We start from the raw sequence: 22910 nt of genomic DNA, 5'->3' as shown, positions 1-22910 counted from the left end.
GAGACAGGACAATTCTGAGACCAGCGTGGTGGAACAAACCACATGCCCCCACTTTACCCCCAATATATTCACATCTGAGCCCTTTGTGACAGGGGAGGTAATTAAAAAGTGGAAATTCTGGTAGACCCTGGACCTCGGAAGCACTGCTCTGGGATAGACACACCCCTATGCCAAGCGTAACACAGAGGAAGTAAGGCATTTCCTTCTGTGGCATCATGGGCCACCAAGTAGCTTGCACACTTTAAGGGTCCAACTGCAGCAAGGATAAGCGCTCCAAGGCGGAAAGTGTGGGGCCACAGAAGCAGTGGTACCCAGTGGGAATGGCAGCATCCCCTCCAGTGTGTTTGGAGGGAAAGGTGTGGAAGAGGAGAAGAGCAAAGTACCAGGGACACTGTGCGGTTGGTTAGAGGATTTATGAATACATAGGAACCACCCCCCTCCCCGCCATACACACCTTCCTAACTAGGGAGATACAGCAGGGGTCTGCTGTAGTAACAGATGGGAACACACTCCCCGTCAACAAGGGAATAGTGAACTGCTGGCGTAGCTATCTGGCAATTTGTTACAAGGGTCATAAATATATTTATTCGTGTTCCCAGAGACATACCCTGAGGAAAGAATCTGAAAGGGAAAAGCTTCTAGGCATGAAGAGGGAGCATCATAATTTAAACTGGAGGCAACATAAATATACAAAAGAGAATGCTTAATTGAATCACACATGTCCATTTTAGTGGAACATCATGACCTTTTTAAAAAGATTTATTTATTTATTTGAGGGAGGGAGAGAGAGCACGAGCAAGCACACCCAAGTGTGTGTGTGGGGGGGGAAGGGCAGAGGGAGAGAGAGGGAGCGAATCTCAAGCAGGCTCCTTGCTGAGCGTGGAGCCCGAAGTGGGGCTCGATCTCACAACCCTGAGATCATGACCTGAGCCAAAACCAAGAGTTGGATGCTTAACTGACTGCACTATCCGGGCGCCCTGAACATGATATTTTAAAAGGAAAAATTTCAAGACTTTCCAGTAACATGGAGAAATGCACAACTTGAAAACTTGAGTTTAAAAAGCAGGAATCAAAATCATTTCCTCACCACGACTAACTGTATAAAAATATGAGTGCACCCAGACAAAGGCTAAAGCAATGCAACAGCGGATGCTTCTGCAGTACTCTGACCAGGAGACGTTTGCCTTCTACATTGCCCAAACCTCCCAATATGTTGATCTAGGATCTTTGAAATAAGGGAAATATTACTAGAAATGTCAAAAGACAACGCATAAAATAACAAAACAAAGATCACCAGGCAGAAGCAGACAAAGGGTTCAGGAATCTGGGCTCCTCTTTAGATGCATGATTATGTGAGCTGGAAGACTGGGGCTGTTCCCGAGCTCTCCAGCACCCTTGCCCACATGGACTGTCTGAACAGAGCTGGGAGATGGCAAGCCTTTAGGGGAGGGGGAACAGCCACCCTGCTCCTGCAACGAAGACCCCTCAGGAGTGCAACTGGGCCCCTGGGATGCAGGGGACAGCCCTGCATGAGCAGAAAGGGCAGGAGCTCCGCAGGAAGCTTAGAGGGCAGGCTCCACCCAGCAGCCGAGGTCTGCTCCGGTCCCCTACTCATCCCTCATGGAGGGGACAGGGGACGGGACTCACCACTCAGGGCGGACGTGCTGTTCTCCAGGGCCTGGCACACAGCCAACAGGAGACCTGTGTGGGGAGAAGAGAGGAAAGGTAAGAGTCTGCTCGGCAAACCGCTTTCAAGACTTGAGGGCAGGCCCCTTGAAAGGGAAAGACCAGGCAGTTTTACAGAGTGGCCAAAAGGCAGACCTGGCCATATAACTTGGGGCTCAGTGCGAAAGGAAAATGTGGGGCCCCTATTCAAAAAGCAGCAAAAAAAAGTGCCATTAAAGGTACTCAATATACAGCTTTTTCCTTCCTTCCATGGTCTCTTTCTACCTGTTCTGGTGTTTTTTGTTTTTTAAATATGGTATAATTTTTTTTATTGTAATGAAACACACATAAGATTTACTACTGTCACCATTTTTAAGTGTACAGTTCAGTGGCATTAAGCACATTCATGCTGTTGTGCGTGTCACGATGGCTGTTCCGCTGCTTATGCCATCTCTGTCTCTGAGCTGTGAGGATTCTTGCAGGCCGAGCATCGCACCTCACAGGCGCCCGGGGGCCCCAGGGATGAGTGCACACGTGCACAGGCGACCACCCACAGCTGGCTTCCCTTCCCACCAGCAGCTGGACGATGTGCTGTGACCAGGCCAGGCAGGGCCATCTGGACAGGTCTTTCTTCTTCCCAGGGACTCCAACCACGGCAGACAGCTGACCCCCAAGGGTACTACAACGTCTGTGTCTGGATGCATCGGGTACCTGGATCAGGGGTAGCGGGGAGCCTTGCCCCTGTCTAGTGACCCACTGAACAGGCCATGGAGCTGCCAGCTCGGGATGGGGACAACTGCCACGATGCCCTGTTCCAAAAGGCCAGGGGGTGCACACACCTAACACCAACTTTTGTGTCCGGGCCCTGCCAGGGGCAGAGTGTGCAGGGCTGAGAACCCACGCAGGGGAGGCAGGGAGGTGGCAGTAAGTAGGATCATGGGAGCTGAAGCTCCAAGTCCCTGGGACACACTCCACTGTCCTACTGGACTTCACTTACGAAATATAAATTCAAAGGTAAAACTATTAAGGATTTCAAGACTGCAACTGCACAGCATTAAACCCCAACCTTGGGGCCCCTGTGAGCATGGGGACTTGGGGAGATGACACAGGTTGCACGTCCACGAAGATGCCCCTGCCGGCAGCAGATGACTTTCTGCGCCCTCCCATTACGGTACCGGAGGTTTCTGGAAACAACAGCAAAGTTCCAATAAAGAAGGAACCTCTTGGGAGTTATGCAATCAGCATGCACTAAATTAGAATGACTTCCTAAAACTGAAATGCAGAAAGATACCCCAGTGGCCGTGCATAGGCCGGGCCACCTATGGGTTAGCCCAGAAGACAGCTGAATCAAGTCAGCACAGAAGACAAGCAGAGTTGTGTGCTGGTTCCGCTCAACTGCAAGGGACTAGCACACACTCTCGCATGCAGGTTGTGAGGGCTCCTTTCCCCTTTCCACTCAGGGTGTAGACACAGAAGGCCTTGAATCTTAGGGGAGAAACGTATTTGGCACAGGGAAAGCAATCATGCTCAGGGCTTTCCTTTCGGCCTTTGAAATAAGAAACATCACAAAAATGGCAGCCTGCTTTTCCTGGAGGTCTGGCATGGATTTCCCCAATACCCCTACACAGGAACCAGCTACTGGGGCTAGAGTAGGGGCAGAGCGAGAGAGAAAGTGGGTAAAATCAAACGCCTTCCTCCATGCAATTTCTTCTTGCTGCTCATTTTGGAAGCTCGGCTCTTATGGTTCCTCTGGACGTATTTAAACAGCCAAGTCTGGGACCTGCACACCAGCATCCACGTGAGGCACTCCTGCCAAGGCCAGGTCCACACTGCCCGATGGGGACCCGGCACGGTCGGGCTCTGCCGGCGCCGCCCCGAAGCACTCTGGGACAGTCAGCCAGTGACCGGTAGTAACACAAAGAACACGGGGATTCCTTGTAAAACTCTGAGGAAGCGCTTTTGGCCTGTCACAAACTGTCCCCAAACCAATGACTTATCTTGCCACCTCCCTCCTGGGCCCCATATCCTGTCAGTCAGCGAAAGCAGAGCTGGTAGTTTCTGGTCTCCGTATCAACCGCTGCTTGAGCAAAGCCAAGACAAGAAAGCAAATACCGTCCAACTGTAGCCAGGACCAAGCATAGATGGACACCAACTCTCCGGAGTCTGTGGGGAGGCCAACCCCCCCCTCCCTCAAGCTGTGGGGCAGGTTACTTTGCCCGCTCTCTTCCTCACCCATAAAGCTATCCACTGCCAAGCTCACAAAGGCATTCTGGGAACTCATCGGAGTTTGCAAAATCACCGTGTTCCACAGATGAAAGTCACTGGCTTTTTGAGCAATATGGAGAAGAACAGTTCCTTTCTATACCCGCAAAATCCCATGGTAAACAACTTAATGCCCTGAGCTTCTCTCTGCAATCTTGGTTCAGGCACAACTTCTGTTGATGAGAGGTGAGGCCTCTGCTTTCCGGGGGGGTCTCAGACCAAAAGACGGGGGTCAGACCTTTTTCACTGCCCCCCCACCAGGTGGGGCTGCCCCTTACGCGACAGGTACCAGTTCCAGGTCCAGCACTCAGGTTTTATGTGTTAGTCAATTGTGATTACCCATGATGTGGCACCTCCCAGCCTCCCTGCCTTCTGGTCCAGACTCTGGAAACACGTGGTTTCACAGGCAAGGAAATGGAGGCTTACAGAGGTGAAGAATTTGTCCAAGCTCCTGCAGACAAGTTCAAGCTCAAGGCTGTCTGAAGTCCACGTCCAGGACAGCGTTACATCATCACACCACTCTCGGTCCTCTAACCATAGTCTGTCAGGAAACACTGGCAGGTGTGTCTCCCCAGCTGCACCCCCCAAATGAGTCTGAACAACAGATTCAGCAGGCCCAGCAGCAAAGCTTGATCCCTCTGTTCTGGAGGCAGCCGTTGCCTCCAATTTCCCCCACTAGGAGCCAGGTCTACTGAGGGGCAAGGGTGTGAGCCATCCAGACCCGAGGCTGCCTCATCTGAGTAAGGCCAGGTGCTCGGAAAAACCAGGCTGTGTGAAGGCCTTCCAGAAACCCGTGGTCCTGGTAGGCTCTGAGGCTCATCCGAAACACAGGGAATCCTTCCCTGGGGCACCTGTGTGGGGACAGTACAGCTGCCGCATGCAGCGGCCCCAGGAAGACCACACACAGTTCAGATGGGGGCTTGGAGGCCACAGCCACACGTTCCCCTCGCCTGCCACGGGCCCCCCCAGCGGCCTCCCTCTGGGGCACAAGTCCTTCGGGGCTGCTCTTGCCAGCACCTTTCTGCTTAAATAGCTCCAAAGAGGGGAATCCCTGGATCATGGAGTTCAAAAATGAAAAAAGGGGAAGTGGGGGCGGGACCTATGAAAGCTGATCCTCCACCCAGAGAAGTGGAAACCCAGGCCTGCCCTCAAGGGGGACAAGGGTTGCAGTGCTTACAATTTAGCTGTTTGGAACTTAAAGTTTCCAACAGGAAGAATGTCAAAAAAGAGGCTAACCTATTTATCTGGTGAGTTCATAGACCGAAGCCACCATGAAACCCATCCACTGATATGCAAATGGTACCTGCTGTTGAGAGGTGCTGGACCCCTAGCTCCCCTGGGCCACAGAGCACACACCCCAGTCCCTGAGTGCAGCCCCTCACTCACGCATGGGACTGGGACACCCTCTATCCTCTCCCACCTGTCAGCCTCGCGACCACCTCCTCTGTGGACACTCAGCTCTAGTGTCCAGATCTGGGAGAAGCATCCTCAGGCCCCTGGGAACCCCAGCACAGTTGACCTTGCCCTGCTCTGGCATCTGCGACAGCCAGTGTTTGCTTCCCGGCTCTGACCCAGTCCAGTTTGGATCAGTTGTTGCCCCGAGAAATCAAGAGTTGCACATCTCATCCACTTTAAGCCAGGCTGCCTGAGTGAAAGGGTAAAGGGTAGGTTGTGGCGTCAGGGAGATGTGGGGGGGATGGCGAGAGGGTGTGTAGATCCTTCTGGTTGAAGAATACCATGGATTTAAAGGAGATGCTGAAAAAAGACCCATGGGTAAAGAAACAATGCAGGCAGGAGAGAGGGGCAAAAGAGAGTGTGGTGCTGTGGGGGGAGCAGCCAGGATCCCCCCCCGCTGTACTCAGGGCTGGAAGGTTATATGGGACACAGTCAGGATCTCAGGAAGTGGTGGGTGGTATCTAGAGAGGGAGAATCCTGCAGTTTGGCCTGTGGTCTACAGGGACACGCACGGGGCAATCGTGTGGGCACAAAAATGCATGTGAGCGGGTCACATAGGACCCAGGGCCTGCTGGTATGGCTTCTAAGGCCTCTTCCCTTATAAGCTGCATCCCAACATTTACGGTTTACCTGCAAGCATGGAAGGATTTTAAGTGCATAGCAAAAACTAATACTGTAGGACTTTATCAATATTTGAAAAGATTTTATTTATTTATTTGACAGAGACACAGCAAGAGAGGGAACGCAAGCAGGGGGAGTGGGAGAGGGAGAAGCAGGCTTCCTGCCTAGCAGGGAGCCTGATGCGGGGCTTGATCCCAGGGCCCTAGGATCATGACCTGAGCTGAAGGTAGATGCTTAACGACTGAGCCACCCAGGCGCCCCCTTTATCAGTATTTTTAAATGCAAGAGGTTTTGATCCACGGGACAATGCTGGCTGGTTTCAGGGTAAGAACTGGTTAGGAAGAAAGAAAAAGAAAACAAACACACTGTAGGTAGGGACAAGGAGGAAGTCTGGTAGGACCGGGAGACAAGGAGCTTGCCCCTGGAGAGAATACCCGTAAGTGTCATGGTTGAAAGCAGCCACATGCATCCCCCACGCCCTGGTGTAGGGAGGATGGCCCTCAGAGAGTCTATGGTTTCTCTCCAAGAAGAGGTGACAATTCACATTTGCCCCTGCTTATAGAGACATCAGTGACACTTGCTTCAGAGGATGTCAGGCAAAGCTGCAGAGGAATCTGTAGAAGAACTGGCCAGACAGGATTAGGAATACTCTGGGGATAGCAGGGAGAGTTTAGAAATATGTGACACGGGAATGAATCACCCTGGGCAGACGGGCTTATGGGACAGAGGGCTCTTTCTTCCACCATCCCAGCATCTCCACACTGCTTTTAAAACACAGGTTGGACCCTGCTACCCAAGGAGAGAGACTTACAGAGAAGTTATTTGAAAGAGTTAGTGTTGTGTGGCAGGTGGCACGTCGTGATGCACAGCAAAGAAACCAACTATGCAGGGAGGGGGCAGCTTTTAGTTACAAACCCACACAGGTGAAGGTCCCAACCCCTTTGCCCCAACACAGCCGTGACATGGGACAAGTGAAGCAGGAAGACGTTTCTATGCCCGTGGCAGGTGGTGGAGGGAAAACCACTGGAGGCTGATTGGTCTCCCGAGCTCCCTCCTCACATGATTCAGTCAGAGGATGGTTAGCACTGCGGCTGACAGCGTTAATACGGGTAAGAGCCACAACATTTGCTCGAGTGCTTACTACGTGCCCTGCAGAGTCTCCCTCGAGAGTCAAAGCAAGTCCTAGGAAGTAGATACTGTCGTGCTCCCATTTTGGAGGTAAGAAAGTAGAGGTACAGGAGATTAGGTAACCTGCCCAAGGTCACCTAGCTTGTAAGTGACAGATATTGCAAGCTCCTGTCACAAGGTCCAGTTGGCCCCACTTTGCTTCTGCTGCTCCTGCCAAGTACAAAGAACACAGACATGCTAGAAAAGACTGCCTCCTCCTCCTCTCTCCTGCAGAGAAGCCAGGTACGTATTGTGACGTGAGGAACACAGGCCAACAGGGAGCCCAGAGACCAGGGTCAGCTACGAATCGTGTCACCCTTAGCAAGTCACTTCACCTCTCTCAATCTTAGGCTCCTTATCTTTAATGACAGAGTTGGCCCAGAATGTCGGCCAGTCCATAAATTCCAGGCATCTATGAAGATTCAGGGCTATCTTCCTCAACCATCCAGCCAGGGAAGTGTGGGGGGGGGGGGGCACAATGGCTTCACTCCAACACTCTGTAGGTGGATCCCTGCCTTGAAGAAGGCTCAGACAAAGTAAAGCCTTTGTGTGCCCGTCTCAGTGAGCGAGCTTGGTTTATGGTAATTCTGTCCTTCAATTTAGCATGGCATTTACATCAAATATCAGAAGATGGGTGAGACCCTCAATCTAATCCTAAACAAGCGCCTTCTATCTCTACATTTTCAACACAGTCTTGATAATATACTCCAAGCTCACAATCCACGAGGGAATGCACTTGGGTCAGTGAGCTTGGGACTCTCAGCTGCCCCTCCTAATGACCCCTGGGGTGGCTGTAAGTGGTAAAGTCCACCTTGATGAGTCTAAGGCAACACCTCATGATTATGACATGGAAAATAAGCCAGTGTTACCTGCATGTTCATAGGTATTTTCCATATCCATCTCAATATATCTGCAGATGGGAAAAAGCCAAAGTATTCAGGAGGAACCTTCAGGATCAGGGAGGAAGAGATGAGCAGATGGGGGTCTCGAATGCAAGGTCTACCACTTTCTAATTCTGATTCAGGCTCTGTGATGGCAGAGCAGAGAGGAGCCTTGCCCTCAGAACCGGGTTCAAATCCGAGCCCGGCCGTCCTTATCTGTGAGACCTTGGGTGTGTTATCTGACCTCGCTGAGCCTCGGCATCCTCATTCATAAATAAGGAGGACAACTCCTCACACGGCTTCTGCAAGGATTAAATGCAATAAAATGGTATGCACAAAGTCAGAGAAAAATAGAATTTTCCATACGAAAGCACAGGCAGAAAAGGATGGGCTGCCAAAGGCGCCATACTGATCACATGTTTTCACAGACGCTTCCCCTGCTTCCTATAGCCTCTAGCACCCTGACCACTCCCCAGAAGCCTGTACCTCAAACCATGTGTCCAAAAATAAACTCATCTCATCCCTGACCTATTCCACCTCCTCCTGGCTTCTAGGCGGGGCTGAGGACCTGACAGCCATCGTCTACCCCTCCCTCCCGTTTACCCCATATCCAAGCCCAGGCCTCCTCCACAGTCTGCCTCTGCACTGTCTATCTCATCCTGCGCACCGCCCCCCTCCGCATCCCTACTGCTAATGCCCCAATTCAGGCCTCATCATCTCTCCTGGGCTATCACAATAGTTGCCTGACTGGTTTGCCTGCCAACAGCATTTTTACCTTTGCTCCTGCTGCCAGAGTGAGTTTCCTGAAACACCTGCTGGACCATAGCACTTCTTTCCTCTAAACTCCCCCACAGGCTTCCAGCTCAAAGAACCCAGCCTGAAGTCCCGAGTAGAGATGTAAGGTGCAGAACCTGGTCCCAAACCCTATTTCCACCTGCTACTCCCTTTGGACCCATTGACTCCAGCTGCCTGTCATGGTTCCCTCTGCCCTGCGCACAACCTGCCCTCACTTGGCTCAGAGCTGTGGGCTCACGCTACCAGGGTCCAGACTCCAGTCCTTGTGGCTTTGTGATATTTAATTGCCTGAGCCTTAGTTTCCTTTGCTGTAAAAAGAGCTAAAGATATCTCTTTCCTGGGGCGCCTGAGTGGCTCAGTTGTTAAACGTCTGCCTTCGGCTCAGGTCATGATCCTGGGGTCCTGGGATCGAGCCCCGCATCAGGCTTCCTGCTCCACGGGGAGCCTGCTTCTCCCTCTCCCACTCCCTCTGCTTGTGTTCCCTCCCTCGCTGTGTCTCTGTCAAATAAATAAGTTAAAAAATCTAAAAATAAAAAAAAGATACTTCTTTTCTGCACAGGGTTGTGATGAAGATTAAATGGGGGGGAGGGGACCCATGGAAAACGTGGGGTACACAGAGTGGCACATAATAAACACGCAACACATGGAGCTACCACCGAGAGTTGCTGCGAATATTCTGCTGATCTCTCAGGTTGGCACACCCCTTCCTCTTCCTCCACCCATGAAGTCAGATTTGCCTCTCAAAGCCCCACCCAAATGTCAGAAATAATCATTTCTTCTTCAGAGCAGACCTTATCTGATTCTGCCTTGTAGTTTGGAAGTTTTCCCATCTTCTCTGTCTCCCTCTGGTGCGGCCAGATGATGCGCTGCTCATCTCTACCCCCATGCCAGGCACCATGCCTCACACCTAGTTAGGTCTTTGACCCATGTATATTGGATTGAGTTTTTCTAACAGGTCACTAACCTGAAAACAGAGTGGAGGGGTGAGTGTTGAGGGTGTGTGGATGGGGAATGGGAAAACCAGCTGATCCTCAGAATTCCTTCCTCATTTCTATGGTATACCCTCCAGACACACAGCTCTAAGTCTTGGTTCTCATTCTGATTTCAGTGGAGATGAACAACTCTTGAAACCTGGCCTGCATGCATGTATTCATTCATTCAAGAAGTACTTGCTGAAAATTAACAAGTCAGGAAATGACAGATGTTGGCGAGGATGCGGAGAAAGGGGAACCCTCCTACACTGTTGGTGGGAATGCAAGCTGGTGCAGCCACTCTGGAAAACAGTATGGAGGTTCCTCAAAAAGTTGAAAATAGAGCTACCATAGGATCCAGCAATCGCACTACTGGGTATTTACCCCAAAGATACAAAAGTAGGGACCCGAAAGGCTACGTGCACCCCGATGTTTATAGCAGCAATGTCCACAATAGCCAAACTGTGGAAAGAGCCAAGATGTCCATCAACAGATGAATGGATAAAGAAGATGTGGTATATATATACAATGGAATATTACGCAGCCATCAAAAGGAATAAGATCTTGCCATTTGCAACGACGTGGATGGAACTGGAGGGTATTATGCTGAGCGAAATAAGTCAAACAGAGAAAGACACGTATCATATGACCTCACTGATATGAGGAATTCTTAATCTCAGGAAACAAACTGAGGGTTGCTGGAGTGGGGGGTGGGGGGGGGGGGATGGGGTGACTGGGTGATGGACACTGGGGAGGGTATGTGTTCTGGTAAGCGCTGTGAATTGTGCAAGACTGTTGAATCTCAGATCTGTACCTCTGAAACAAATAATGCAATATATGTTAAGAAAGAAAAAAAGAAGAAGAAGAATGTAGCAGGAGGGGAAGAATGAAGGGGGGGAAATCGGAGGGGGAGAAGAACCATGAGAGACGATGGACTCTGAAAAACAAACTGAGGGTTCTAGAGGGGAGGGGGTTGGGAGGATGGGTTAGCCTGGTGATGGGTATTGAGGAGGGCACGTTCTGCATGGAGCACTGGGTGTTATGCACAAACAATGAATCATGGAACACTATATCTAAAACTAATGATGTAATGTATGGGGATTAACATAACAATAAAAAAATTAAAAAAAAAAAAAAAAAAGAAGTACTTGCTGAGCACCACTACACGGCAGACTCCACCCCAGGTGCCGCACACCTAGAAAAGGACTAAAAGTTCCTTCTCTTACAGTGTCTGCAACAGATCCTTCCTGTGAGAAGTAATCCTTCCCAGTCTTGGCAAACCATTCACACTGAACTCCATCATAAATGTCTGACTGCACCATCATTCGGGGAGAAGGGAGGGAAGAGGAGTTAAAATGTTTCTTCTATTTTTTTTTTTTTTTAAGATTTATTCATTTGACAGAGAGAGAGAGAGAGAGTGAGCGAGCGAGCACAAGCAGGGGGAGAGGGAGAGGGAGAAGCAGACTCCCCGCTGAGCAAGGAGTCCGATGCGGGGCTCGATCCCAGTACCCTGGGATCATGACCTGAGCTGAAGGCAGACGCTTAACTGACTAAGCCACCCAGGCACCCCTGTGTCTATTTCAATAACGATGTGAACTGGCCTCCGTAGAGGAGGAGTGCAGAGAGCCATCCTTCTCCGGAGCCGGGAGTGAGTCTCCCGAACCTGCATGCCAAGAGGACCCTGACTTGTTTGGGGTACCTGCTGGCATGACTCCAGAGACGTTTATTTCCACATCTTAACTCATTTTGTAGGCTTTTCCCGAAAACTTTATGAGAAAACAGGAAGACCTGCACCTGGTGACCCCAAGGAGGAAGAGACAGAGTCAAGAGGGGGCCAGAGCCGAGTGGACCGGCGTGGAGCAGCAGGAGGGCCAGCCTAAGGACTGTTTGCAGAGCACTACACGCCCAGGGGCTCTTCGGGCAAAGGCAGGACCTGCCACAGGAGTTTAGTCTAGAGAAGGAAACACAACTGAAGTAAACACTTACCTGCGTTCCGCGAGTATCTCTCATGCTCTCTACTCAAGCCCTTTGTTCCACCCAAATGCGTCCACCTGGTTCAGGTGTCCTAAATTTCCTCATTCTTTCCTGCTGCCCCCGCCCCTTCTCCCCAGCCTTCCAGGCCCACTAGACCCCTACCTCCTCCACAGCACCCTCCTGACCTCCAGCAGGCACGCCATCTCCTTTCGCCCCCGGACAGGGTCAGTCCTGTCAGCACTGGTGGGTGCGGGGCCCGCTGCAGTCGCTCACATGGGCCAGCCCCCTTGCTCATTCGCTCTCTCTAAGCCCAGACCTCATTTCCCACCATCTCTGATTTAGAAGAACTGATTACGGTCTTTCTTCCCCTACTTCAAGGGGCAAATGGGAATATTTGCCAAATGCTTTGAGCTCTTGACAGTCGAGATCTTAATAAATGCCCGGAACTGACAGCGCATGCACAGAGAAGGAATGCAGCTGCAAAAGGTGATGTGTGGTCTGACTTCTGGAAAGGCATGCCAAAAAAATAAAGGACTAAGTAAAAAAGCCAGAGAGACCCTCTCAGCAGGATGCGGAGGCTGCCCGTTGAGATACCTTTGTTTCTGAGGTCTGGTAGGTGAGGTCACACCTCACACTGCTATGCAGACATCTTCCTCTTCTAACACCCCACCCACTTCAGAGCCTCCTAGAACAATGCCACTGATTTGGTGGCCTAAGAGGACCTGCTCCTCTGCAGCCAACAGCATTCAGGGACAACATATCTTTATCAAAAAATGGGCTAACCAGGATGCACCAAGCATCTCCTCTGGGCAGGAATGGCCCTGTGCCCACTCCCACCCACACAGACCTATGCTACGCCCTTTTGTGTGGGGAGGAAGCAGTCATGTCTTGGGCAGAGTTAAAGCCTTAGCAAAGACCTGGGCCAAGGGCTGGGTACTAAGTCAAACTTCCTTTTCCAGCAGGCCTGCTCCCGTGCTTGCTGGCGGAGGGCCCCGTCCGGGAACTGCGGGGCAGCGGGGTGAGGATCACGGAGCCCTCCCGGGCCTGCTGGAGGTCCCCGGCTGCCGAATCACCAACAGGCTCACCCAGGGCTGAGCTCTGAGGTCGCAAGCCGCTGTGCCGAGCTGAGGTGCTCTGAAACCTTGTACCAGCTGGCTGACACCGACTGGAGGCATCAGAGCGTCTGCGGAAAGGGCTACACTTGACTTTCCCAGAGTCCCGGAGGAGAGAAGGAGTGGGGGAACGGGCCAGAGACCAGGCCAGGATGAAGTGGCAGACGCAGTGGTCTTACCTGCAGGGCTCAGGTCCCTCAGTACTGGGACCAGGTGAGCCGAGACCCGGCTGCCAGGAAATGCAGAAACCAAATGCCAGCTCTGGAAGTGTCCCGGGGGACCTTATAAATCTCCCTCCCCCTCCACAGAGGCCCATGGCCACGTCTCAGTTTCGCCTGGCCTTGTGGCCCCAGAAGGGCCATCCGCCAGGCCCAGGGTCAGCAGTGGCTCGGCCTGGACCTCCAACCAGCAGAGTTAGCCTCTCAGCAGGCCCAACAAAGCCAGGCTAATCCCTCAGCTACGTCATGGCCATAGGTACACACCACTCACAGCAAGTGGCTTGCAAGCAGGCTATGCGCCGGGAGGAGATAAAAAAAAAATATGCAATCCTTGAACTCTGCCCCATTTCCTCCATTCGAATAGCTTGGTGGTGACAAACTCATCCCTTCCCGCTGCTTCACTCGGGACACCCCCCAGAACCCCACCCTGCGAAAGGCATTGCGATGCTTGGGCCAAGATAAATACCAGCGTGACTTGGAAGAATTTCAGATCGATGCAGCATCAGCCTGGGAAGGGGGTGGTGGACAGAGGGGACAGCCAGCCTTGCACCAATGCTAATCACCCCGGTCAGGCTTCCATCGTGTTCTGTGTTCTCAAGGCCGGCCGCAGAACACCCTTAGGAGAACTCACTTGATCAGATGAGGGCCACTGATTGAGAAGCAGCGTCCAAACAGAGGAAACAGATTCCCGGAACTATAGATTTTTAAGAGTTAAGGGGAAAACTCTCTGAAGTTCTTGTAACCCTATGTTTCTCAACCCCCGTCACACTGCTGACTTGAAAAATGTCGAGTGCTTTTCCTTGGGCCCTGGAGATGAGTGAGGGGCAGGAGGAGAGGAAGAGGACAGAATGGGTGAGAAGGCCTTGGGGACAAGTGCAGGTGCCAGCCGCTGAAAAGGATCCGGACAAGGGGAGGGCAGGAGGTGTTGGATTGACAGCCTTGCCCTGGGAGACCCTGAGCAGGCCACCCCTACCCTGGTTCTCACCACTGGCAGTGCCCCCTAGGGAGCCTCGGGAAACTCCTGGGGGTGGCTCCTGATGGTCACAATGATGGGGGGCATTGCTGGTATTTAGGCAGTAAGAGCAGGGACACTAAGTTGCTGTAATGCATAGGATTTTGTCCCGCATAAGATGCTCAGAGTGCACCCCATTGAGAAGTCCTGCACCCCACCAGGGCCAGTCCCTTCAAGCATGGGGCATGCAGCCTCCAGCTGCACACGAGCAGAAGCACCCGAAACTCGGGGGGAAATGGAACAAGCCAGAAGTCACAAGAATGGATGGTGGTACTCATTAGAGCCCTGTGAATGGTCTTTGGGAAGCTCATGGGGGGTGAAGGGGGGGGATCCTGCTGATCTGCCTGCTCTCCTTTAACTGGGATCCTCCCTTCCCCCTTCGAGATTCCCTCTATTCTTATGCTCATCTGTCTGTCTCTCTGTATTAATCTGGAGCACTTGGGTTGCACAACATGAAGCCTACCTATAAAGTAATGAGACTGACAAAGCACAGTCAGAACCCACTCTCAGTGTTTTATAGTCATGGGATTCCAAAGAGACTCCCAAAAGCCCTAAGGGGGAGGAAGTGATTGGAGTAGGGATGTATTCTTGTCTCTTAGCCTGCTGCCTGATTTTAGGGCCCCTGACAAATTTCCCTCCGCCAGTGTGGATTCTTCTAGCCACAGGGAGCACAGCCATTCAGTGAATGCCCCCAAAGCACTTAGTTGTATGTGCAAAGTCTTATCTGCCGCCAGGAGACAAACCAGTTACGAACAGGGCATGCCTGTCCCCACGGTTTTGGGGTGGAGAGCATCATTTACTTTTTAGTGGTGTCAACTTAATGCATTTTAAAGGGAGACCAAAAACCTGGGAAGACACAGTAGCTCTTCTCTTGGGACATGGGAATGGGATCTCTCCCACCAACCTGCTTCTGCCCCTTTCCCTATTTACTTTTTTGAACTTTTGGCTGGTGGGGGGGGGGGCGGTGGGAAGGGAAGAGAGGAGAAGGAAAAGGGAAGAGAGATCAAGGAAAAGAGGACATTTTCTCCTAGGATGGTTTAGCTCAGGCAAGAACAGGAGAATGACAGAACAACGTGGGTGGCAGCCTGCATGTTTAAATCCGAGATAGGAGCACAGTGAGAAGGGGGTCTTGATTAATATTCAGTGTATTTCCGAAGCATTGCCTAGAAAAAACATCAGACTCATCTAGATGAAGGTTGGTATAGGAAGCAAAACCAGCTGGTGAGATGGTACAGCTCCTTTGGTGGACAGTTGAATGGTTTGTGGCAAAATAAAACATCATGTAACCATATGGTCCAGCAGTAGAGCTTCTTGGTATTTACCCAAGTGATTGAAAACTTACGTCCACAGAAAAACCTGCACACGCATGTTTATAGTGGCTTTACTCATAATTGCCAAAACTTTGAAGTCACCAGGAGGTCCTTCGGTAGATGAACGGATAAACATCCAGACAGTGGAATATTAAATGCATAGTATTAAGTGAAATAAGTCAATCAAAAGAGGCTCTAAACTGTGTGGGAGTCCAACTCTACGACATTCTGGAAAAGGTAAAACTATGGAGACTATAAAAAGATCGGTGGCTGCCAGCAGTTTAGGAGGAGGGAAGCAGAGATAAATAGGGGAAGACAGGGGGCTTCTGGGGTGCAACTTATTGTGTAGGCGGGGGGAATCCAGGTCACTATACGTTTGTCAGAACTCCTAGAATGTACAACACAGGAATCAGCTCTAGTGCAAACTAGGGACTTTAGTTTAAATTTAGCTGAAAAAAAAGCATGAACATTTTTTTTGGAGGGGGGGAATACCACTTTGATTAGCAGTTTGGGGTTTCTCCCTCTGAATATTTTCTTGTAGGCTTAGGCTTAGATCTTGATTTTTTCCCCCGCAAGTACTGTCCATACCCTGGAACCAAACGGTCCACCCTGTGGCAGTACCATACCTTCTTAAGCATTTTCCCAACTGTTGGCCATCATATTTATGATTTTAAACAACGCTATAGTTGCTATCTTCGAACTTATAGCTACTTTTTAATGCTATTCTGATTGTTATTATTCTCTTTAGTATAGTTGGCACACAATGTTACGTGAGTTTCCAGTGTACAACACAGTGATTCAGCTTCTCTATGGGTTGTGCTCGGCTCACCACAAATGTCACTCCTTCTGGTCACCACACAGCGCTATTACAATACCATCGATAGTATTCCTTGTGCTGTGCCTTTCATCCCCGTGACTTAGTCATCCCCTAACTGGAAGCCTATACCTCCCCCTCCCTTTCATCCATTTTGTCCATCCCCTGCCTTCTCCCCTCTGGCAACCATTGGTTTGTTCTCTGTATTTATAGGTCTGATTCGGCTATTTGCTTGTTCATTTGTTTTGTTTAAAAAAAAAAAACAAAAACCATTAACTAGGTAATAATAATGTACTAATATTGGCTCATCAATTGTAGCAAATGTACCACACAGGCAAGATGGTAATAGTAGGGGAAATTATGTGGGGTGGGGCAAGGACGTATATGGGAATTCTCTGTACTTTACACTCAATTTTTCTATTAAACCTGAAACTACTACTACTAAAAAAAAAAAAAAGTCTATTAAAAAACAGCTGTTGAGGGGCGCCTGGGTGGCTCAGTCGTTAATATCTGCCTTCAGCTCAGGTCATGATCCCAGGGTCCTGGGATTGAGCCCCACATTGGGCTCCCTGCTCCGCGGGAAGCCTGCTTCTTCCTCTCCCACTCCCCCTGCTTGTGTTCGCTCTCTCGCTGTCTCTGTCAAATAAATAAATAAAATCTTAAAAAAAAAAAGCTGTTGACAATTACAACACTATGAAGATGAATTATTTTACTCTACGCTCTAAACTGTCCCGTCATACTGCTTCCCTAAGTTCAAGTAAAATGTCCTCCTAGGAAGGCCATGGCATAAGCAGCTTGAATTGGACTTTTCTGGAAATGCGGAGCAGACACTGCTCAGCCTACAATGGAGGCCCACAGATCTGGGCCTCACTCCCTGTCCATCAGCTTGGCTGAGTGTAAATACAGAGGCCAAGGCCCACTTCCTGGCCAGGATTTGCCATCACTCTGAATTCCAGCTGGCTGAAAGCTCAGAGGACGGGAAGTACAATTAGCTCTCTTACATCGTGAAGTGTGTTGTACGGATGTGCCCGATAAACCTTTACTGATAGCGGCTCCCAGGGAGAAGCAATGAGCAGCTCTGGTCAGGGATTGGTCGGGGCTGCCGCACATCCTGAGCCTCACTCTCAAACTAAGAACATGATGGATGAGAGAAAGCAGAGGAGAATTACGTTCCTTATAGAAATGGGCCAGAGACAGAGGAGGGGCGGGAGGGGGAGGGGGAGGACTCTTCCAGTGAGAGGCTGGTAGGTACCATCAGGAATCAGAGGTCTTCAAAACCACCACAGAAATCCAGAATCTTGGTTTCAGGGCAACTGGCCTTGCTTTGGTGATTTTTAATATAAAAGAGATAACATATTGTAGACATGCTGTCTCTTAGCTGAGGACAAGTTTTGAATACAATTTTCAATCTGTTGTCAACTGGCTGTCAGCTCTGAGATTGAGTGAGCAGAACACAAGAGTTGCTAGAAGAGTGGTTTAATCCAATCCAATTTCTTGATCCTCTAGCTACATCTAAGAGTGGGCTCCCAAATGGGTGTCAAGCACAGCCTTTATCATACCAAAATGAAGCTACAGTTACAGAGAAATCTTCCATCCCCCTTTTCCTGTCCCTTTTTATAATTCAGGCAGGAAAGGAACAAGAGAGTGCAGGGGTCTTTTAATTGTCCAACATCATCCTTCTGTGAAGACCTACAAGCAAGGTAATGAAGCAAGTGGCTTATTCCCCATCCCCCACATGGTTATAACCTGACATTTTATTGTAGGTTTATTTTCTGTGTCCTTGGGATCGAGTGGAGGCGGGGGAGATGGAGTTTTTCAGGTGACTGTATTCTCAGTGCCAAGAACAGTGCCTGACACATAGATAGCTCTCAACAATACTTGCTGAATGAATTCAGTTCCTTTTCAGGCCAAACCTGTCAGACAGTTCCTGAGATGGTCAGGGAGTGTGAACCACAAAAGCCAACACTTGAACTCTTATTTGAGCAGGAGCACTTCATAAGGACTTGATAAAATCTAGGTTCTTTCATTCTGGAATAAGAAGACACCATTAGAACTGTTCTATGTTGACAGCTCTCCAAGAAATAAGTCCAACACTGGACCGTTTTCTTCATCATGGAGGTGTGTATGTAGATAAAGAGAGTCATCACGGTCTGAACTGGTGACATCTAATGGCAACTTGAGTAAAATGAGGGAAAGTCCTGCAAATATCTACTGGGGGAAGAGCATCTAAAACTGAAGAAACAGCAAGTGCAAAGGTACTGAGGTAGGAGTAAAGTCAGCGTGTTCAAGGAAGAGCAAGAAGGCTGGAGCAGGACAGTGGAGGGAAACAAGGCTGGGGAGGTGCCAGAGCAGATGTCTCTCATGGGCACAGCTAGGGGTCTGGATTTCATTCCAAGCTGACAGCCACTGGCAGTTTTTGAGCAGAACAACAATGGCACCTAATGTAGGTGTTAGGAGAATCACTGGGGAGACTGAGAAGGGAAGAAGCCTTATGGAGGCAAGACTGGAGATTAGAGTGGGATGAGACCACTGCAGAAGTCCAGGTGAAAGGTGACGGGGGTGGCGGGGGAGGCCTCAAGAAGTGGTCAGGTATACAACAGAACAGAAACAAGACTCGCTGAGCTTAGGACATGTGCTTCAGTCTCGATCTTGCAGGCCCCTCACCCCCCCACCCCTCTTTACCCGGTCTCTGCTTCTACTATTCCTCTGCTTTCTCTTCACCTTCCTAAGCCATGGTCAACCTTCAAGGCCCAGTTCAAACATCAATGTTTTCAAAAACCTTTCCTGTCCACCTCAGATGGAAGACCCCATCTCCCTCAAAAAATAAAAAAGCAAATGAATAAACAAACAAGAACACAGGCCCAGAGAAACCCACTAGCAGGCTCAACATAAGTCAGTTTTCTCTGGATCCTGATATTCTCAAACTTCTCTAAAGAGCTTTTGCTGACAGTTCCCTTCCAGAGTCTGCCCCAAATCCCTGAGATTCCCCAGAATGCTACAAACTGGAATGAAGTTTCTGCCCCTGGTTATCCCCAGGCAGGTCCCAGGAATATCTGTCCACGGTAATTGCAGGCTCACATGTGAGACACACATTCAACATCCAGGAGAAGCTAGCCTCTGGATGGTGACAGCTGGGCTCAAGGCTTTCTGGAAGCTTGCATGCACAGTCTCTAACCCTGTTCACCATGTATCCCTCCCACTCCTGCCTGGACTAAAGCATCCCAGGCTCAAGAGAGAAGGGCCCACAAGGAGCAAAGCAAATGAACTCACCTGGGACCAGGGACACACAAGCTGCAAATGTACAGACCAAGAGATTATTCTCTGCTCTGGGTTTCTCTGCCCTAAATGTCCTGCCTCTGCAGGAACTTTTTATGCCCCGTGCAAGCCTAGCCCAGCTCTCTGCTGTCCTTCATATCCCCCTCCAGTGCCTGTGGGAGAGACACAGAGACAGTCATCCCCACTGATGCGGGTGTAACGGTGGTGAGATTGGTGTGGGGCTGGAGCGCTAGGACAGGCCACATAACCTTGGGAAAGGAGTCCCTCCCTCTAAGGAAGGGAGAAGTCAGTGTTCCTATCTGCTGCTATGTCAATGCTATTTTGGGAGCAAGGGGTAAGAAGGAAAAGGAGAGAGAAGAGGAGAGAGACTCTGGGAGTAAATTATTCATCATCAATAAAAATGTATCTGTCAACCACTAAATGTCAGGTATCGTGCAAGGCGCTTCAGAAGTTGAGAATAAGGGAAAGAGGGAAGGTGAAAGAAAAAGTCAAGAAGTAGGAACAGAAATCTCTAGATGAACCACACACACACACGGGATTACTGTCAAAGGAGCAAGAGGTCACCTGGAGACACCCCAGTGACAGGACTAAAAATGAAAGTGATTCTTCCCCCCAGTATGAGGGAGACAGTAGCTAAGAATATCAATAGCTGTTCATACCAATTTATCCACACCCTCAAATGGAAGGTTTTTATATAAACAAAGCCCTAGATTTCCAGAAAATTTCTACCTGTGGAGCCTCCGAAAATAGCTCACCAGGTGATCAACAGCCCAGGTACAAACAACGAAGCCCTTTCTGAAGAGGCTAAAGTGGTGAAAACCAAGAATAGTGCACCCGTAGGTGGTTTAGAACAATCCAGACTTCTTTAATGCTTTCTAATGACCTCATTGGGCGCCTAAACACGCTTTTACACAAAAGTTAATGACTTTATCTGTAAGGCCAAACAGTGAGGCCGTTCGCCCACTTCTCGGCTCTGCAGTGGAGTCTGATGACATCACAGCCCCCAGAGGGCATTCTTGGCTGAGCCAGCACCAGCCTCTGGGATGAAGACCACAGGCACAGCAAGGGCTTCCATTTTGCACCCCAACCCCCTTCCCCATTTGCGAGGGCGGCTGGTACCTGCCTCATTTAATGAGGCATATTCAAGGGAAGACCCTTATCTCCTGTTTGGTGGGATAACCCCCCCGCCCTGCGGTTCACTTCTCCAGGCCAGGAGCTCCTCTCCGCGGTCGGGCCGCAGGGCGCAGGGCAGGCTAGCGGGAACCGCTGCTCTCAGACAGAGTGGCTCCGTCCTTGGCCTGGGAACAGTCGCCCACTGGAGCCGAGCCCTCTCCCTGCTGCGAGCGGCACCTCCCACAGGGGAAGGGAAAACAACTGGACAGGGTTGCTCCCTGATTAGGAGGGGCAGCACATCAACGAATGATTAGGCACGTTTATTTTCTTTACTGCTGGACAACAGTGGGGTTATTCCACCACCGTCTTGTCCTTGTTATCACTCAGCAGCTCCATGCAGTTGGGGTTCCTCGGGGTCTGAGGTGCAAGCTGAAAGGATGAGGGCATCTGGACCCAAAGGGACTGCTCTGTTCCAAAAGGTTAAACCTTTCTTTCTTCTTTTTCTCCTGCTGAATGTCACAACTCAAGAGCATCAATTGGAGGAAGAAATGTTAAGATAGTGGGTTGCTGGAGATGAGGTGACGCAAGTGAAGATCAAGGGAGCCTACAGGGCAGCGAGCAAAAGGCCTGTGGAAAATACAAGTGGGCCTTCTGCTCAGAGAACAACAGAATTTTTATGAGGTGGTGTTATCTGGGTGTTTAAATCTCAGGAGATAGTTGAGTTTCCTGGCTGCCTAAAACACCAACTTTTCCTCCCCCATGGGCCAGCAGGATGGGCTTGTACAGAAATGACCAACTGGTCAACTTTTCTAGAAGGGCTAGGGAAGCTACTGCAGTGGAGGCAATCTACTATAAGCCAACCAGCGATGTGAATGATTCGGAGTTACAAATTAGGGAGAGAGGGTTCTAGAAAAGGATTATCAAGTAAGTCCTTTAAATAAGACAGTGATTTTTAAAACTCACATTTTTTTCCAGAAAGAGGTCTGTCTTTGTAAAAGTGGTCCATCCCACTGGCTATTTTAATAATACATACAGGTTTAATAATACATACACTACCTGATGAAACCTTCTGTAAGCCACAGTGGTGCAAAGTGAAGAGGCAATCACCACTAATTTATATGGAAACATTTCTTTTTGAGAGAGAGAGAGAGAGAGAATATGAATTTTAAGCAGGCTCCATGCCCAGCATGGAGCCCGACCTGGGGCTCGATCTCACGACTCTGAGATCATGACCTGAGCCAAAATCAAGAGTTGGACACTTAACTGACTGAGCCATCCAGGTGCCCCAATATATGGAAACATTTTTGAGCATTCCTAGACCTAAAGAATAATCTCCTGGGCTTTTTTGATACTATAGGACACCTCTTGCTAACAGATGCACAAAACGCGAGATAAAGCATAGATGCTCACAGACACAGTTCAAACATATGGCGGCTGGATGTGGAGATGCTGAGTGTAGTTTGGGGGAACGAGCTTGATGGAGCCACCCTTACTGCCTGGGGTGCATGCTGCCTCTATAAAAGCTCGCTGCAAAACAAATGCTGGAAGCTGTTTTCACTTTTACGATTTCTCTCTATAGATTTCTTTTGGTTAGCAAAAAGAGGTACTGATGTCGGTCTTTTGTAAAATGAAGTGGCCTAACACAAACGTTCATAAAGGGGAAGGGGTACTTGTGGACTCTGTAACAAAGGGTACGACTCCTTTACCTAACAGGAAAACCCCCCCGCCTTTACTAAACAGTTAAACGTCCACACGATGGCCCTTGCTCACACCTGAGGATCCAGACATTAAACTATATTCGGAGCTGCAAAGGCCATTAAAAAAGGCTGCCAGCCGGATGAAGTTCCCACATACAAGTGAAACAGTAAATGCTATTTCTGTCCTGACCTGCTGCTCTACCAAGTCAATGGAAAGGTCTGTGTGTTTTGCGGGCCCATGTTATGGCTAAAGTTAAGGGTGAAGGGTGTTGAAGCCAGCTACTGGCAAATGTGCTAACACAGATTCTATCTTTAGTGGGACTCTGAAGAACTAAGGGTGTTAAAGCAAAAGTGGTAAAGACTCTGCTGTCTTTTGCTATTATTTGGGGGACATGTCAACCGGAGAGGCAGAGAAGGGAGGTGAGGAGGAGGAGAAAAGCCAGCCCTCGAGCAGAGGCCTTCGAGGCTACAGCTCACCTGCACAGTGACTTACAGGCGTGTCGCTCACTGGAGGACAGGCTGCCTGCATACATGGAAGAAATCACCCTTTAAAACAAATACTTCTTA

The 22910-nt window shown here is 49.9% G+C and overlaps 1 protein-coding gene across 2 annotated transcripts in view; it reads right to left on the bottom strand.

Moving 5' to 3' along the window:
• Positions 1-22910, bottom strand: part of TGFA (transforming growth factor alpha) — a 105508-nt gene that overhangs the window by 65892 nt on the left and 16706 nt on the right. For both annotated transcript variants that reach the window (XM_032410792.1, XM_032410793.1), the window contains exon 2: positions 1648-1701. In XM_032410792.1, coding sequence (XP_032266683.1) covers positions 1648-1701 — 54 coding nt within the window. The remainder of the gene's footprint in view (positions 1-1647; positions 1702-22910) is intronic.

The sequence above is a fragment of the Phoca vitulina genome, unplaced genomic scaffold (genome assembly GCF_004348235.1).
Source record: "Phoca vitulina isolate PV1807 unplaced genomic scaffold, GSC_HSeal_1.0 scaffold12, whole genome shotgun sequence".
In the NCBI taxonomy this organism is placed as follows: Eukaryota; Metazoa; Chordata; class Mammalia; order Carnivora; family Phocidae; genus Phoca; species Phoca vitulina.
Note: the sequence above shows the minus strand (reverse complement) of the source record. Positions and strands in the feature narration are given on the sequence as shown.